This window comes from Drosophila takahashii, chromosome X (assembly GCF_030179915.1).
Source record: "Drosophila takahashii strain IR98-3 E-12201 chromosome X, DtakHiC1v2, whole genome shotgun sequence".
Classification (NCBI taxonomy): domain Eukaryota; kingdom Metazoa; phylum Arthropoda; class Insecta; order Diptera; family Drosophilidae; genus Drosophila; species Drosophila takahashii.
Window position 1 is genome coordinate 6623697 of NC_091683.1, and position 16921 is coordinate 6640617.

The following is a 16921-nucleotide window of genomic DNA, read 5'->3' on the forward strand; positions in this document are numbered from 1 at the left end:
TAAGAATGTAAAAAAATTCTATTAATTAATTGATAATTTATAAGATCACACTTTTTTTCGCTTATCTCAAGTTAGGATCCCTAGACAAGCGACCATCTTCAAGCATCTAATATTATAATAGAGTCATAGTGGATATACCAAATATAGTTTTCTTGGGATACCTTGAGTTACTAGTTTCCTTAGTTATCCTCAGTTAGGATCCGTCGCGTGACCAACCCCAAGTGAGACCCTGTCATTGGTCAGTTGGTTAACTGCTCTACAACTCGTTCGCTCTATCTTCGACCCCCTCCCCAATTTCCCCCCTTCCAATTCAACATGACATAGTTATAGTTTTAACCCTCTGCTGCTGGCTAACAACTCAATTTGGGCAGCGATTAGCAGCGGACAGTCAACGGTTGTTTTCCCAATTTTCCCAGAGAGAGAGAGGGGAGATTTTCTTATCGAAGGGGGGGCAACGGGGGAGCAGTTGCCGTCGCTGCCGACGTTGACGCAGGCAGCGACGGACAGCCGTCCGCAGATGAATTCATCCCCCTTATATTCCCATATCCCATATATTTCTCCTTTGGTCCACTCGCAACTCGAACATGTGCGAGGGAGAGGCGAAGAGAGGGCGAGAGCGAGAGAGGAAGAGGGAGACGGACAAGCAACCCCTGCCCGTGTGTGTGTGTAGTGGTGACTACACACGTTTTTTTCCTATACGGTTGTTTTTTTTTTTTTTTTTTAGCCCCGACCCTCGAGGGTCAAAGGGAAAGAAGAGCGGTGAGTGTGTGTGCGAGTGCGAGTAAAAAAACGCTGCCTCTGCCGACGTCGACGGCGACCGCACAGCCTCAACGGCAGGACCGTCGTCGACCGTCGACCCTCGAGCGTCCCAGGAAGCCAACTAGCTGTCAGTCCACGTGAAGCCTCCGAGGGGTCAACAACACACTACACACGACCTCATCGAAATCAGACTCAGATTCAAACTCCGATTCAGATTTAGATCCTTCGGCCAAACACGTCGATTTACTACATACAACACATATTACCTCGCATTCCCCACACAATCACTCGAAACGGTTTAACCGATACGCAACCGATACCTAACCGTTACCGCTTCGTGTCTTGTGCTAAAGTGCTAAAACCAAAACAAAAAAAAAACAAACATTCTGGGACAACCACACGCAGGACAATTGGATTACCTACGATCGTGTGTGTCTGTCACTACAAACATTTTGTGCCTTTCGCTTTATTTTTTTTTTACCACAAAAACTATTTTTTTTAAAAACCAAAAACCACAAAAACAAAAATAATAATTGTGATGTGTTAAGAGTTCAAAACATAAAACCAAAAACCAAATACACAAATTATTTTTTTTAAAACAAAACTCAAGATGTACAACAAAATGCTGTCGATCAGTGAGGATCATGGATTCCGTTCGCTGAGCCGTAAGTTTTCCTCCGATATCTTGGGATCCCAAGCCCTAGTGACCATCCCCAAAAACCCTTGTCATATAAATAGAATATTTCCCAATAAGCAATTGCCCAGAGGCGTGTATCTTGGACTGAGATAACCGCAGCATTTCTTGGAACTTCCCAGAAATTCGTATAACAGCTCTTCCTGTTCAGGTTCCATTGGGTTCTCGAGCGGTACTTCTTTTTACCATTGCTGTTCACGGGTGTCTCTTTAATCATTCGCTGTTGTTGCGCTATGTTGTCCCCCAAATAGATACAACAAAAAAAAAGAACAGGCAATTTTTGATAAGCGCGTTGTACTGGGAAGAACAACCAGAACAACAATAAGCCAACGCCCGCACCCACACATGGCGATATAGCCCCCCCCTCTATAGGCAACCTACTTACCTACCTATATGGATCGCAGCTATATTTACATATGTCCGTCGTGGCTGTCGTTGACTTTCGGGGAATAAAACAAACTTCTCTATATCGCCACTCTGCACCTTGCTCACAATACAAATACAAATACAAATATTTTAGCGACAAAAAACAAAAACAAAAAGTAAGGAACGAAAAAACAACGACCTGAAAATGAAAAGTAAAACTTACAAGCCACATATGTCTTATCAAAAGAAGTGAGCAGGGAACAACAATGGGAACATTTCATTGGCTCGAAAGCAAATAGAGCGGGTCTTTTGCCAGCGGTCCACCTTAAACTTACATTTCGATTACAAACGGATGTTCAAACAAGGCGCGACTTCAAAAGACCAATTGGATTTTAAGCTAACCGGAAGTACAGTTGTTAGTTAACTGAGGGTTAGTGTTTAGGATCTTTCTTAATAATTAGATGATTTAATAAAACATTAGATAGTATAGTATTATATTTGTATTTTATTAAAGCCTTAAAATATTTTTAAAATTAACTGGAACTTTAACCTCCAGTTAAATTATATTTTTTATTTAAAGAATCACATTTATAATTATCATCAGCTATAAATAAATATTAATTGCTATGCCCTTTCGGTTGAATGCTCTTCGTTTTTCCCGGTTTTTTTATCCCATATCCCATACCTTGTGCCCATTTCCTTTGGCTTATCAGTCGCCATGTGTGTCCAGCTTTAACACACAGACACTCGCACACGTGGACTATATGTTAATGCCCGATTCCAGGCCGCGACCATATTTGCATATGGCTCATTCACTCAACCTGGCGGGGTAACTGGGTCCGTCTACGGGTCTGTGGTCTCCGGTCTCCGGTCGTCGGTCGTTCGGGGTTCCAGTTCCATTTGTTTGCTCATTTGTTTGTCCAGATATCCAGTCAGTCGCTTACCTTGCCGCCATATGCGGGTGTTATCAGCAGTCAGCGCTAGCTTTTGGCTAACCGCTTCTTCTGCTCGTTTTCTACCCTGAACCCCCGAAAACCCCCCTCTGAAAACGAGGCTCTATTGGGGAAAGGGAAAGGGAAGGGGACAGAACGGAACGGTAGGCAAATAAAACCAAATTTTTGTATGCTAAAACACTTTGCGAAGGCGACCGCTCGAGTTGATAAGGTTCCGATACTCTATATATATACCCTATATATACAATGTTGCGCCCCCGCACAACAGAAATCATTGTGATTGCTATATACAACAGGGGTACAAGTATGTAGTATACCATATACCATATACCATGTTCTGTTTGTTATAGTTTCAGCTGCTAAACACCTTTCCATGTATCCCCGTATCGCTGTGTTGTGTTATCCACACGTAATTTGTTTAAACAAATTAAGTCGGGGGCCGCTTGACTTCAGTTTTTTGAGTTTTTCAGCTGCTGACGTCGCTTTGTCACTGTCAAAAAAAAAAAGAAAGAAAAATAACCGCCTGTTGGACACAACCTCTATATATATATAGATTTACTACTACTAATACTACGCCCCCGTTGACTGTTATCGCCTGCCACAAAATGAATTTGTTTAACCCTCTTTTGTTCAACTTTTAAATGAGTTGGCCAAAAAAGAAACAATACTTCAAAGAAACAAAACAAAAAAAAACGTCTTTAAATATTTACTCAGCATTTTCGGGGCGTTCGTTATTATTATTATGATTATTTCGACGTTGTTTTTTATTTACCCGTCAACGAAGTGGAGCACTTGGTAGTCAATATATAGTTTTTAATTATTTAAAGATTTAATAAATATTTTTGGTAGTTTCCTTAAAGATAGGAAAGTTTTCCACACTTATTTTTCCCCTTTCCCCCGCCAATAGTTGGTCCAGTTTTTGGTGGCTGACGCCATTTTTCATTGGGATCCTGTGTGTCCCGTGTCCTTCGTCCTTCGTCCTGCGAAGGCACCTAAAAACAGCCGACTAGGACGACCATGTGGCGCTCTCTGCCTGGTTTTTATGGCATCCCCCCGAAGATAGAGGCAGGCCACCCATAACCTTTGGGCCATAAAACCGAATCCTTCGAATCCTTCGACTCCTTGTGTCTATATGTTGGTGTGTGTATGGATGGGGGCATAAATTAGCACAATCAACGTATTGTTTGCCACGCCCCCCGCCGCCCAACGCCCCTCTGGGCAGTCAATAACACACGAGAGAGAAAGAGCGTTATAAATAACAAAAATACAAGCAGAAGAAGAAGCCAAAACGAATTTCATATTTTCTTGTCCTGATAATTTGCGCAAAACTTCTATTAATATGTTAATTCTTAATTGTCCTACTTGGCTAGCGCCCCCTTTTTCAGGATATATATAGTCCTTTTCGGGGGGTGAGGTATATTAATGGCCTGCGGCTTGCATTAAATGGCCAGGAGTGCTTTGGGCCAAAGTCACAGCTCGTAAATATTTGACTTAAGCTGCGCGGTTAACAAATCGACGCACTTCAATTTATTTTCTGCGACTGAATTAATTACGCCTATTGCATAAAAGAGGGTAAAAGATGCCAATGACATCACACGACCAGCTAATAAATTGTGATTTCTACAGAAGAAAAAATATAGAAATTTATCAAGAGATCAAAAATGCATATCAAATTAGTTGGTGATTGGAAATGAAAGTGCAGGAGGAAAAGAAATATGAAATATTAATCTCTCTCTATATATACAATATATTGACTATTTGATCTGCTTAAATCGCATTCGATTTGGTCAAAAAAGGGAAAAAAGGCAAAAGGGTTAATGCAATTTATGACTTTTCGGTCTCCGTAAGCTGGCACTTTTATGAAATCTATTTGGCAAGGACTCTGTTGACACTTGTCAGACCAACTGACACGTTTGACAGCTTCACACCCTTTCACCTTTCTCCTTTGGCTGTGATTCTGTTTTCCTGTTTTAACCCCCACCTAACCCCCCGTTAGATGTTATTAACCCTCTTCAGCTGGCGCAATATTGTGCATCATGCTGTCAATAAGTTTTCCCTTTCCCTTTCACAAATAATCCCAACTTGCAGTCTGTTTCTCTGTTTTTGTGCTAATCTGCGAAGCAAACATCTAATCTAATCGCTTAGGCAAATACTCATCATAGGGCAACGCCCCCTAGCCTAACCACGCCCCTTTTTTTGAGGCAGAGAAAAGACAGCAGGTAGAAAAATACCTTTACATTTACCTGTTTCCTTTGTTTTTCCAGCCTGGCCAATCGGCTGGCCGGCCAATCAATAAATAAAACACTAATAATCGGAAAATGCTGGAAAATGAGCGTGTAGACAAAAAGGTCAATCGAACATATTTTTTCTGCCTTTTTTTGGGAAGGAAAATTTGGCAAATATATAATAAAAAAATAGCGCAGCCCACCCATTCAATCAGCAGAAATTACGGGCGTATATCACCCTCATGCGAGAATCGCAACCTCGCAGGACAATCAATTGATAAAAAAAGAAGGACAATTGGAAGGGCGGAGAAATAGAAATAGGGAAAAAATATATCCCCGCTTAGGGCGCATTAGTTATTGTTTTTTTGGACCCGGGCAAATCGCAAATTGGCCGCAATTCGAACTGCCCTACGGAATGGACATAAAAAATACATCACATATCGTGTATATCCTGTATGTCCTGTATATCAAGTGGCAAAGCGACAGGGAGTCAATAATTCATAGATCTATTTCCTAATTGACAACTGTGTGTGGCGGGGATGTCCTGTGTAATTGAGGATGATGTCTTCGATTAAAGAAGCACAATTGATGGGTAAAAAAAATGAGTAATAAATAGTTGGACATATTAAATATATATATTTATTATTTTGTAAATTATAAAAATGTAATAAATAGTGGGATGTATTTAATAAATATATATAATATTTTATAAAGTTCCAAAAATATATATTTTGCTATTAAAAGAGAAAAAGAATATTTCGCTTGACCGAAAACTTGTGCATTTTCGATTTCAACTTTTTCCCTCGAGTGTCCTGCGGCTACAAAAGGTCCCGTCCCCTTGTATTTTTCTCTCACCATTCTGGTCAATCAACTGCTGTCGATGATGGAATCGGAAAACAAAAGTTGAACTGCCTTCGGGGCGCTTAAGTTGTTGTTCAGCCACTGAAACTGAAATGTGGAACATACATTTCGCAGTTGGTGTTGCTAATTTCTGGGCCAGATAAGCCATGACAACCGCAGATACTACATATGGATAGCAAAAAGCAGGCGAATTAATTGCAGAGCTACTGGAATTTATGGTCATGCACACACAACACAATCAATCCACCACCGAAAACCGAAAATCCTGAATTCAGATTCCTTCCACCGGGAAAAAAGCAAACCAAACCAAACCCACACCCACATATGCAAATAAATTCTAGGGCGGTTTGTTTTTATTGCTGTTCCCCCGGCATTTGGCAAATAAATTAAAGTGCACGGAGATTGGCATTCGCACTGGCATATTTACTTAACTGGCCATATGTAAATATAGGGGATTTTCACAGAGCAATTAATGAAGATGGTCCATAAATCCCGGCCAAATAAACTGGGGAACTTTCCTATTTCTGCTATTTTTTGGTATATAAATCTAATAAAGAATTTGCTCTAATTTACAGATTCCGACTCCACAGAGAACGATGCCGTGGCCACACAGGACATCCTCACGTGCGGCGCCTGCCAGAAGGCGTTCGCCCTCTCGGACATTGTCAAGTTCATCCAGCACAAGGTCCTCCAGTGCAACAAGGAGAACTACGGCCAGTGCGCCCAGAACACCCAGAATCCGCAGATGGATCGCGACGCCGAGGAGGGTCGTCCGCTGAGCCTCGTCAATCGCCGCCCCTCGATCTCCGCCCCCATTTCCGGTCGCAAGTCCGGCACATCCGGCGTCGCCCCATCCGCCGCGGCAGCGGTCGCAGCAGCAGCGGCAGCGGCGGCAGCAGCGGCGGCGGCAGCGGCGGCCAGCAGCACGGCCAGCGGCTCCAGGATACACACACCACCACCGAGTCCGGCGGACCTGCTGGCCGACGGAGCCAGCAGCACGCCCAAGCGTCTAGTAGATGGTGAGTCTTTACTAGATTTACTTAAAAACAAGAGAGAACGCTATAGTCGGGTTGGTGTCCCGACTATCTAATACCCGTCACTCCGCTAAAGGGAGTGCGAACGCTGTGTCTGGTTGGTGTCCCGACTAATAATCGTAACTCAGCTAAAGGGAGTGCGAGGGAGATAGATATATGTTGACAATTTATAAATCGTATAACTTTTTAATGAATGGTCCGATTTGAAAAATGTCTTCTACATTTCGATAGGTATAAATATACACAACAAAATTGCATTTATACTTCTCGGAAATCTTTAAAGATGTGGGCGCAGGACCCATTTTAAAATCGTTAGTGGGCGATTGTGGGCGTTAGAGGGGGCGTGGCGCTCGGCTAAAATAAACTTGCGCTGCGTAGGAAGCCAAAGAATATGTGTGGGAAATCTCAACCTTCTAGCTTTTGTAGTTTCTGAGATCTCAGCGTTCATACAGACGGACAGACGGACAGACGGACAGACGGACATGGCTAGATCGACTCGGCTAGTGACCCTGATCAAGAATATATATACTTTATGGGGTCGGAAACGCTTCCTTCTAGCTGTTACATACTTTTGCACGAATCTAGTATACCCTTTTACTCTACGAGTAACGGGTATAAATATATAATTTATAGATTTTTCTGCGTTCAAATATAAATTCACAAATGTTCAGTATTAATTATGGAGTTTAATTTAATATTTATAGATTTTTCCAAGAGGTTTATTATTAAAATAAAATATTAAAAACTAAAAATAAATGTAAATAATTCCAAAAATAAATACACCATAATAAGTATTAAAAATTCTATAAAAAAAATCCTAACTTTTAGCACAACTACAAACTGTAGGTTAACTCTAAAATATAATTTTAATTTTCTTTATATTTTATTAAAAACCTAAATTAATTCAGTTAAATATAAAAACCTTTGAAAAATTACAATTGATTTTTTGTTCTTAGATATACAAAAAAAAACAAAATAAATATAAAAAAAAAGCATTTCAATATTTGCCATAGTATTTATTTATTAATAAAATAAACTAATGTTGTGTCCTTCAGAGAACGACAATACCACGCCCAAGGACAGCGAGACGGGCGCCACCACCCTCGATTCGAATGCCGCCCCCTCCAGTCCGGCGGCCATTGAGCGCCAGTCGTCGGGCGACAGCAGCTGCGAGCTGGAGGAGCAGGCGAAGGTCAAGCAGGAGCCCTACGAGGAGGAGCACCACCACCATCATCACAACGATGAGGTGGAGGAGGAGGACGAGGAGGAGGAGGAGCGGTCACTGGCCAAGCGGCCCAAAATGGAGCTGGTCGATGCCGAGGCCAATACAGTCCACACAGGTGAGCTTCCCAAAAACCTCTTTCCTGATGATTTTTGCCCATCCTGCCCAAATAACATGTCGCATATTTGGGTGGCAAAATTAAAATTCCCTCCAAAGCAAAGAGCGTTGAATAAAAAATGTGTTTGATGTGATGATCGGGCCGCGGGCCCTCGGCGATAAGCTGCAGCTGCATTAAATCCGGGGAAAGGAAAGGAGTGGAAAGGAAAAAAAAGCGGAAGGCAGGGGGAAATCCAATGGGTTGGCTAAGAAAAAATAATAGTAGGGGGGTGGGGGTGAAAAAAGCGCGGACACTGCGGGCTGTGCGAAATGTGGACTCTGGACTCTGCGGACTTCAAAGCGCAGCTCTCAATGGCTGATAAACTGCAGTGGCAGGACGAAAAAGGACACTCGGACAGCGCGACAATCGAAGCCCTCTGCTTTGGCCTTTGACTTTGACATTTCAATGCAAATGATGATGATGACGATGATGATGAAAAGCCAAAGACAGCCGCAGCAAAAACAAAAACAAAGCAAAAAAAAAAAAGGGGGAAGAGAAATCCCTGCAGGACCAAGGACTAAGGGTAAAAGCAGGACAATGACGAAGCTTCGGGGGCAATTTGAATGCCTCAAAAACAGCTAAGGAATGCCAAAAAGGGGGTGAAAGGCCACTTGACTGGACAAAGGGCATCGCACTGGACTTGACACACGCACAAAGGAATATTTTTCGAGGGAAGAACAAAAATAAAAATAAATAAAAAATATAGAAAAATATAAATATAATAAAATACCCCTTTTTTAAAATTTTTATATGAGTTAGCTGAAGGTCGCGTGTCAGTTAGAAAATTGCTAGATCCCCATAACCCTACTTGTAGCTACAAGATACCAGATACAAGCTACACATACGCCATCATTTAACCCTTGAACTTTTGCGCTTTTGACACCGACGAACGGCGAACAACAAAAGTCACTGACAATAAGGCAACAAAAAAAGTTGTTTCGCTCTGACAATGCCAACTGACAACTCGGCGGAGAGAGAGATACACGGAGATATCGAGATACAGATACATCTGGAAATACAGATACACAGATACAGAGCTGCGTTAATTACGCATTGTTTTCTGTTTCTGTTTCTGTTTTTTTTTTCTGTTCTGTACTTTTTACTGCTCGGCTGTCCAACCTAACTCCCTCCTTTCGGCGCATTGTTGGCCATTTGGTAATTATAAATACGCCATGGCAACCAGTCAGCTGAATAAAAGAAAAGAAGCGGCGACAACTGTCAACAAAATGGATATTGTATATGTATATTTGTTGCAAAAAGTGTAAATGCAACATGTCCTTGGCACAGGACTTTTCACCTGTCTGTCAGCCAGCGAGTCGTGTTAATTATCAATTTCGAGGCTCAGCATGTCGCGACCGCAGCGACAATGAAACCCCATCAAGGTTTAAGGGTTAAGGGTTAACTGTGGGCGGTTGGGGGCTTGCTAAGGGTTAAGGGTCAAAGCTCAGACCGCAATTATTGACTCATGCTGGCACTAAGCCAGCAAAAAAAGCGAGAAAAAAAGGAGAGAGTGTAAAAAACTCAACGGTCGAATGGTCGAAATCAATGGCTAATGCCTTTGGCTCATGCAATTCCACGTCCTGTCGAGGATTAGATGTCGCCCCATTGTCCTTTGTCCTTTTGCGGAGCTCCGGAAAAAGAGAAAGAGATCCGGAAAAGGATACAGATACACAAAGCCAGTGGCTTACGATGCTGGATGCTGACAGTTGGCGAGGCTTCGGCTTCAGAGCTGCAACAATTATCCCATTACGCTGTCGCACACACACAACACAACACAACCCTTTCACAAGCTCATCACCACTCGCCACCCGCTGGCCACCCGAAAAATTGCTCATACGCACCGTTGTGCCCAGCCGCACTGCACTTCCGGGCGGTCAATTTGCCATTTCCGGTGCCAGGACATCCGCTGTGCAGAGGGAGAAAAATGCTGAGAAACTGCTAGTATAAAATAGGGATTTTTTTGGGATTAAATAAATAATATTAAATAAAAGGCAGCTGTAAATAAATTATACTAAATATATTTTCCTTAGCTAGAAAAAAACCGAAATTCTGTTAAAATGCGTGTGAAATAACCCTATTTATTTTGGGTTTTATAAAATTATATTAAAAAAAAGAAAGCAGCTGTAAATAAATTAAACTGAATATATTTTTAAAACCATTATTAGCTAGAAAAAAACATCCTTTTGAACCATTTTTTTCTTACGCTGCATCCTAAATAATATTCAAATTTATTTTCCGTGTCGAAACTCGAGGCCTTCGACAGCTGACAGAAAATCAGAACGTGCCAAGCCCGCGCCTTTTGTGTTTTTACCTCTCTTTTTTTCTAACCAAATAATTATTTAGAAGCGCGTGCGCATCGCGAGCTGTGCGATCAAGGATCAGAAGATCAGACAGTGAAATATATAATGCCCGATGTTTTTCGACAACTTTTACCTCTTTTTTTTGTCGTTTCGTTGATCGCACAACCCTTTCCGCGGACAGCATTCAAGGGTTGCTCCGGCTCCTTCGGGGGATGAGGCATTGAAAACGTATTATCTGTCAGATTCATTTGCATTTCCTGTGGCATGCGGGCCGCCGGCGATCCCTGATCTCGGGATCGGGATCCTCAACCTCTATACCTTATAGCATATACCTATAAGCCGCTGGCCGAAGGGTCGCGTTGAAATCATGTTAAACACGACTCACCTTTGACAGCGCCAGGAAGCTGCTTCCTTTCCTTTTTTCGCCCCCTGCTGCCTGCAGAAGTTTAATGCGTGGATTGTCATAAAAAAAAAAAACAGAAATTGTGTTAAAAAAAAGGAAAAGTGTGGTGTGTCTCGTGCCTTTCCATTTCCACATTCATTTTTATGGATAATTTTTCGGTAAATTTTCATTCCGTGCGTTTTAAAGGCGTCATTTAAATGCAGAGGGCGTCCTCATCTCGGGGGTAGTTCCATATAGTTTCGGTTGGCATTAACACCTTGTTGTCCTCGGTGGCGACATGTGGCCAGGTCCTTCGTCCTGCTTCGTCCTGCTTCGCCTTCTTGGCTTTCAATTTTTATTTATTAGAAAAAAGGAAAAGTGTCTTCTTTGCGCATTTTTCATAAATTTTCCAATTTTACATCTGTTGCGCGGGGCGGTGGCGGCGTCACATGTGTCGCAGGATACGGGATAACAGGATACGCAGGACGCAGGACATTCGGTGGGTGGTTTTTAGGGCTGCCATTTCCGCCATGGCAAATTAACAAATGTCGCGACAAAACCGCAACAAACTAAGGGACATGTGAGTGTATGTGTTTTTGCACTATATGTGTGTGTAATATCCTTCGCTATATTGGCAATCTCCGTCCTGCCGGTCGACATGCGTGTCCTGGCGCATTTTGGCATGCCAACGTGGCTGCAAAATCAATAAATAAATAAATACTGGCTAGGATCCGTGCGCCCCTACCCCTTGCCACGCCCCCTTATTTGGGGGCGCACCGCAAAATGCTCATTAATAATTAATAACGAAATTGCCAGGCAACCTCAATTTGCAGGCGGCCAAAAATGCTAGCTAAGCGCGGGTAATGCAATTTAAAGAGATTTTTAAAGTGTATAAAACTATGCCTAACATTTTTGGCAGGTTGAATGGATTAACCAAACCAGCAAAGCTAGAGGATTCATATTTTTACCAAAAATACTTGATATAGGGTAGATAAGAACTAGGAAATGATAAGCCTTTAAGTCAACTCAATCCGCTTTAAAAAAATATTCTTTATTTTTTATTAATTTTTATTTTTAATTTTTTCCATTTCAGAACCCAGCAACTACACTTGCTCCACGTGCAAAACCCGCTACACCTCCGCCTGGCGCCTCATCCAGCATGTCCAGCACTCGCATGGCGTGAAGATCTACGTGGAGAGTCCCGGCGGTTTGGGATTGGGAGGAGGTGGAGGTGGAGCCACCTTGACGGTGGCCACACCCGCCGCCCTCAACAGCAGCGCTTTGGCCCTGGCCGCCGCCGCCGCTGCCGCAGCTTCCGTTTCCGGTTCCGGCCTGGCGAGTCCACAGCCAGCAGCGGTCAGCCCGACCTCGAATCCCCTGCCCAGTCCCGCAGCAACATCAGCGGGCAAGCGGAGCAGTCCGGTGGCCGCCAGCAACAACAACTCGGTTAGCTCTAGTTGCTCCCAGTCCGCTTCCAATTCGCTGGCCAACAGCAGCAACATCAGCAGCAACACCAGCAGCAACCTAGGCTCACCGCAACAGCAGCAGCAGCAGCAACAGTTGCAGCTGCAGCAGCAACAGCAGCGCGTGCAGCAGCAACAAAGGGAGAACCTGGCCTCCGCCATGGCCGCCGGCATGCGTCACCATCCGCTGCTGCCGCCGCCGGAGGCGATGCACGCCAATCCCTTCCAGCTGCTCCGCATGCCGCTGCCCCCTGGCAATGTAGTTCCTACGGTGGCGCCGCTCTTCGGCCGCCCCTCGCCCGCCGACCACTACCGCATGGAGCAGCTGGTCAGCGAGCAGTTCCGTCACCATGGCTTCAATCTGGCCGCCGCCGCCGCCGCTGCCCAGGCGCAGTTCAATGCGAACGGCGTGCAGTCGGTGGTGGTGGAGCCGAGGCCACCCTCCTCGGCCAGCAGCAGTGGCAGTCAGCGGGGCTCCGTGCCGCCGGCTGCACTGCCTCCGGTTTCCCTGAGCTCCCAGCAGCAATCCCTGCAGCAACCGCAACAGCAGCCGCAACAGCAGACTACGCCCACTCAGCAATCCCAGCAGCAGCAGCAGCAGCAACAGCTGCCCACTGGCTTAGTAGGCGGAGGAGCAGGTGGCTCCTCTTTGAAGCTGGAACCGCAGCAGATGGATTTTTACTCGCAGCGATTGCGTCAGCTTGCGGGCACAACAAGCCCTGGAGCTGGCAGCACTGTTAACTCGAGCTCGCCGAGTCCTCGACAGAAGCAATCGCCGCATTTCGCGAGCCCCTCGCCCTCGCAGCAGCAGCAGCAGCAGTTGCAACAACAGCAGCAGCAACAGCAGCCGCCGCAACAGCGACCCCATTCCCTGACGCCGCCGGAGAAACTGCAGGGTGCCGAGACCAGTTCAGAGAATGGCAGCGGAAACCTTAACCTAATCCTCTCCAGCACTCCGCGTTCCGCCAGCACGCCGCCGTCGAAAACCAGCGATGTTGCGTCGCTGATGCAGGATGCCAGTCCCTTTGCCTGCAGCTACTGCGACAAGAAGTTCCGCTTCGAGAACAACCTGATTATCCACCAGAGGACGCACACCGGCGAGAAGCCGTACAAGTGCACCGCCTGCGACTTTGAGTGCTCGCACATCCAGAAGCTGATGAAGCACATGCGAGTGCATCGCAGTCCGGGCGATGACCAGGATCAGCAGGATGGCAACCAGGATGATGGCAGTAATGCGGATTCTTTGGAAACCAATGAGGCCGAGGACAACGACGAGGATCCCAATCCCGAGGAGTCCGAGGAGGAGATGGGCGACAACGATCTGGATGGCGAGGATGAGGACGAGGACGAGCTGGATGACTGCGAGGAGATGGACTACAAGGCGGAGGATTTGAGTGTGAGCAATCGTCTGGATGGCAAGAGCCAGAGTCCCAAGACCACGAGCTCCGGAGCCACCTCCCTCGTGGGCGAGCTGATGGACAAGTTCGGCCTCTCGAACATTGCCCAGTACAGTGAGGCCTACAAGCAGGCGCTGCAGGAGTCGGGACGCAAGGAGGCAGCCGCTGCCGCCGCCGCAGCCGCCGCTGCCGCTGCTGCAACGGATAATAATAATCGCAATCCGGGGGATAAGATGAATGGCCTGCCGGTGGCCGCTTTGCGGCTGCGCGATGAGTTCGCCAAGAACTGCCAGATGTTCCAGCAGCCGCAGGATGCCAGCGGTGCCGCCTCGCAGGTGCCGCTCTTCAATCCCTTCCCCAATCCCTTCGAGCTGAGCAAGCGGATGAAGATGGACGGCGGCGACTGGTGGGGCATGTCGCAGGCTTTGCATCGTAATGAAGCTCTCTTTGAGAACCTCAAACTGAAACCCTTGGGATTAGGAGGAGCCAACTCCTTGATTCAAGGACCCCTGCTCAAGAAGGAGAGCCGCCAGCGGAACGACACCTGCGAGTTCTGCGGCAAGGTGTTCAAGAACTGCTCCAACCTCACCGTTCACCGGCGCTCGCACACCGGCGAGAAGCCGTACAAGTGCGAGCTCTGCTCCTACGCCTGCGCCCAGAGCTCCAAGCTGACGCGGCACATGAAGACGCACGGCAGGACGGGCAAGGATGTGTACCGCTGCCGCTTCTGCGACATGCCCTTCAGTGTGCCCTCGACGCTGGAGAAGCACATGCGCAAGTGTGTGGTGAATCAGGGCAAGGCAGCAGCGGCCGCAAATGCAGTGGCTGCCGCCCAGGCGGCCCAGGCTGCGGCCCAGCATATCCAGGCAGCCGCCCAGCAGCAGCAGCAGCAGCAGCAACAACAGCAGCAGCAGCAGCAACTGTCGCCCATGGGCGTCGGCGGAGGGGTGGTGGGATATCCGCCGCAGTTCGTGACCGGCGGACACAACCTATCCCTGCCCGGCAGCGTGAGCGGGGACAACGACAGCAACGCCTCCTCCAGCCTCACGGGCGTCCATCCCATTTCGCTGAAGGAGGAGGCATGACTTTTCAGTGGCTTCCCCATGCCGCCGCCACTGCAGCCGCAACAGCAGCCGCAACAGCCGCTGCAGCAGCCGCAACAGCAGACCAGTCGCAGTCGCATCATGTCGCGCATCTTTTAAAGATTTAAAACCCCCCCTGTAAATAGAACGACCCCTTTTTTGTGAAAAAAGCCCCTCCCCCCATCCAGCTCCTTCCAGGCGACGAAAAAAAAATACGACCAGAGGCATTTAATACCAAAGCAATAACCGTTATGTAATATAATTTTAAAGATTTGAAAAAACCAACACACCTTTTTTTTTGTATCTTAAATCTTTAACTAAAACACACACATTTTTTTCCAACATTTTTTTTTCGTGCTTGTAATTTATAAATATACAAAAAAATAGTACATAGTAATATACGTAAAAATACCTATAATAATCGCTTAGTGAGTAAGATTGTGTGGACACACATTTTCCAGTGTATTTTCTAGGACTAAGTGAAAAGCCAGGCGAAGGATTTGTATAGAATGAAAAACCTACTATGACTAAAAGTAAAAAGAAAGCAAAAACAAAAAAAATATGAAAAAATTCCACAAAAATAAGCAAAATTATACTCTAAACTTAAAGGCATTAAACTATAATGAATATTATGAATGAATATTTTTTTCATCGATGTACATTTCTTAGTAAATCTAGATCCCTAGCACTAAAGACGAACACTTGTAAAAATCCCAAACGTAATTCTAATTACTATTATTATCGTATCGTATGTATTCGTTCCATTCGATTTTCCCCCTGATTTATTTCCCCTCCTTTCCTTCCCTTATTTTTTTGCCTAGACATAATTCTATTATTAAATGTAATTTAAATGAAAAAGAAAACGAAAAATAATCAAATTTTTTTACATACATAAATAAATATTAATGTAAAACACAAATTTTTTTTAAACAATTTTAGTCTAAGCTGAAAATGAAAAGGGGAAAATCAAGCATAGAAATTGAGGCAGCAGGCAAATTGAGAGATAAAGTGGAGGCGAAAATGCAAATTTGTACGTAAAACTTCAAGTGAAATATAAGAAATATAAGGAAGCAATTAACGAGAAAATACCGAAACAACAACAAACAAACAAACAAAAGAAAACGACAAAAAACTAGATTTAGAAGACTGAAGAACTGAGAACGAAAATTGTTTTCTTGCTACAAAAAAGAAGAAAGTAAAAAAGACAGAAGGACGAAAAGGGAAAAACGAAAAAGACGATAAATAGAGAGAGCAGGAGAACGGACAATGAATAGGAAGAAAAAGGAGGTAGAAAGGACACAAGAGAGAGTAAATTTTTTTATAAATTGTTTTTTTGCTGTTGATTTTCGTTATTTGATTGAAACTAAAACAAAAGATTGAGATCCAAAAATCCAAAATTTTAATTAATATTTAATTGTTTGTTTTTGTAGTGAAAATACCTTTTTGAGAGCGAAATTAGTTTAAACCTTGTTTTGTTTCGAGTCCCCCGAAAATCGAACACATAAAATCTAAAATCCCACCTGGAAATCCCCCTACTAAAGCAGTTGAATCCCAAAACTGCCTTAATACTGGCGATTTCCTACGTTTTTATCGACGAAGTTTACCGTACATAATTTATGGAATTCGACATGTACTAAATTTAAGAACGAGGTTTTAATATGCATTATGTTTCACATATATAGAACATATATATATAAAGCGAAAACTGAATAAACAAAAATCAATGAAAATTTAAAAAAAACCACACACACGAGTTATGTTTTATTTGGCAATTTTTTTGGTTACTGATTTTATTTTTATTTCTTCCACAAAAACAGAAAAGAGGCGAAACGGATACCGAAACGAAGCAAACTAAAACTATCATTAAATCTTAGAAAATTAATTGTAGCTATAAAACGGAAAACAGAAAAAAGGAAAACTTTATACTTAAACGATTCCGAAACCGAGGACATTGTCTCATTGTCTCATTTGGCCGAGAGCAATAGCAAAGAAAAAGGCGATTTAAGAAAATAAAAAACCAAAAAAA

At 44.3% G+C, this 16921-nt stretch overlaps 1 protein-coding gene across 1 annotated transcript; it reads left to right on the forward strand.

The window, feature by feature from the left end:
- Nucleotides 1–654: 654 nt before the first annotated feature.
- Nucleotides 655–16636, forward strand: Cph (BCL11 transcription factor chronophage). Its single transcript, XM_017145983.3, has 4 exons — nt 655–1424; nt 6434–6877; nt 7948–8232; nt 12047–16636. Exons 1-4 carry the CDS (start codon nt 1370–1372, stop codon nt 14896–14898), a joined length of 3636 nt encoding a protein of 1211 aa, XP_017001472.2. The 5' UTR covers nt 655–1369; the 3' UTR covers nt 14899–16636.
- The last annotated feature ends 285 nt before the right edge of the window (nt 16637–16921 follow it).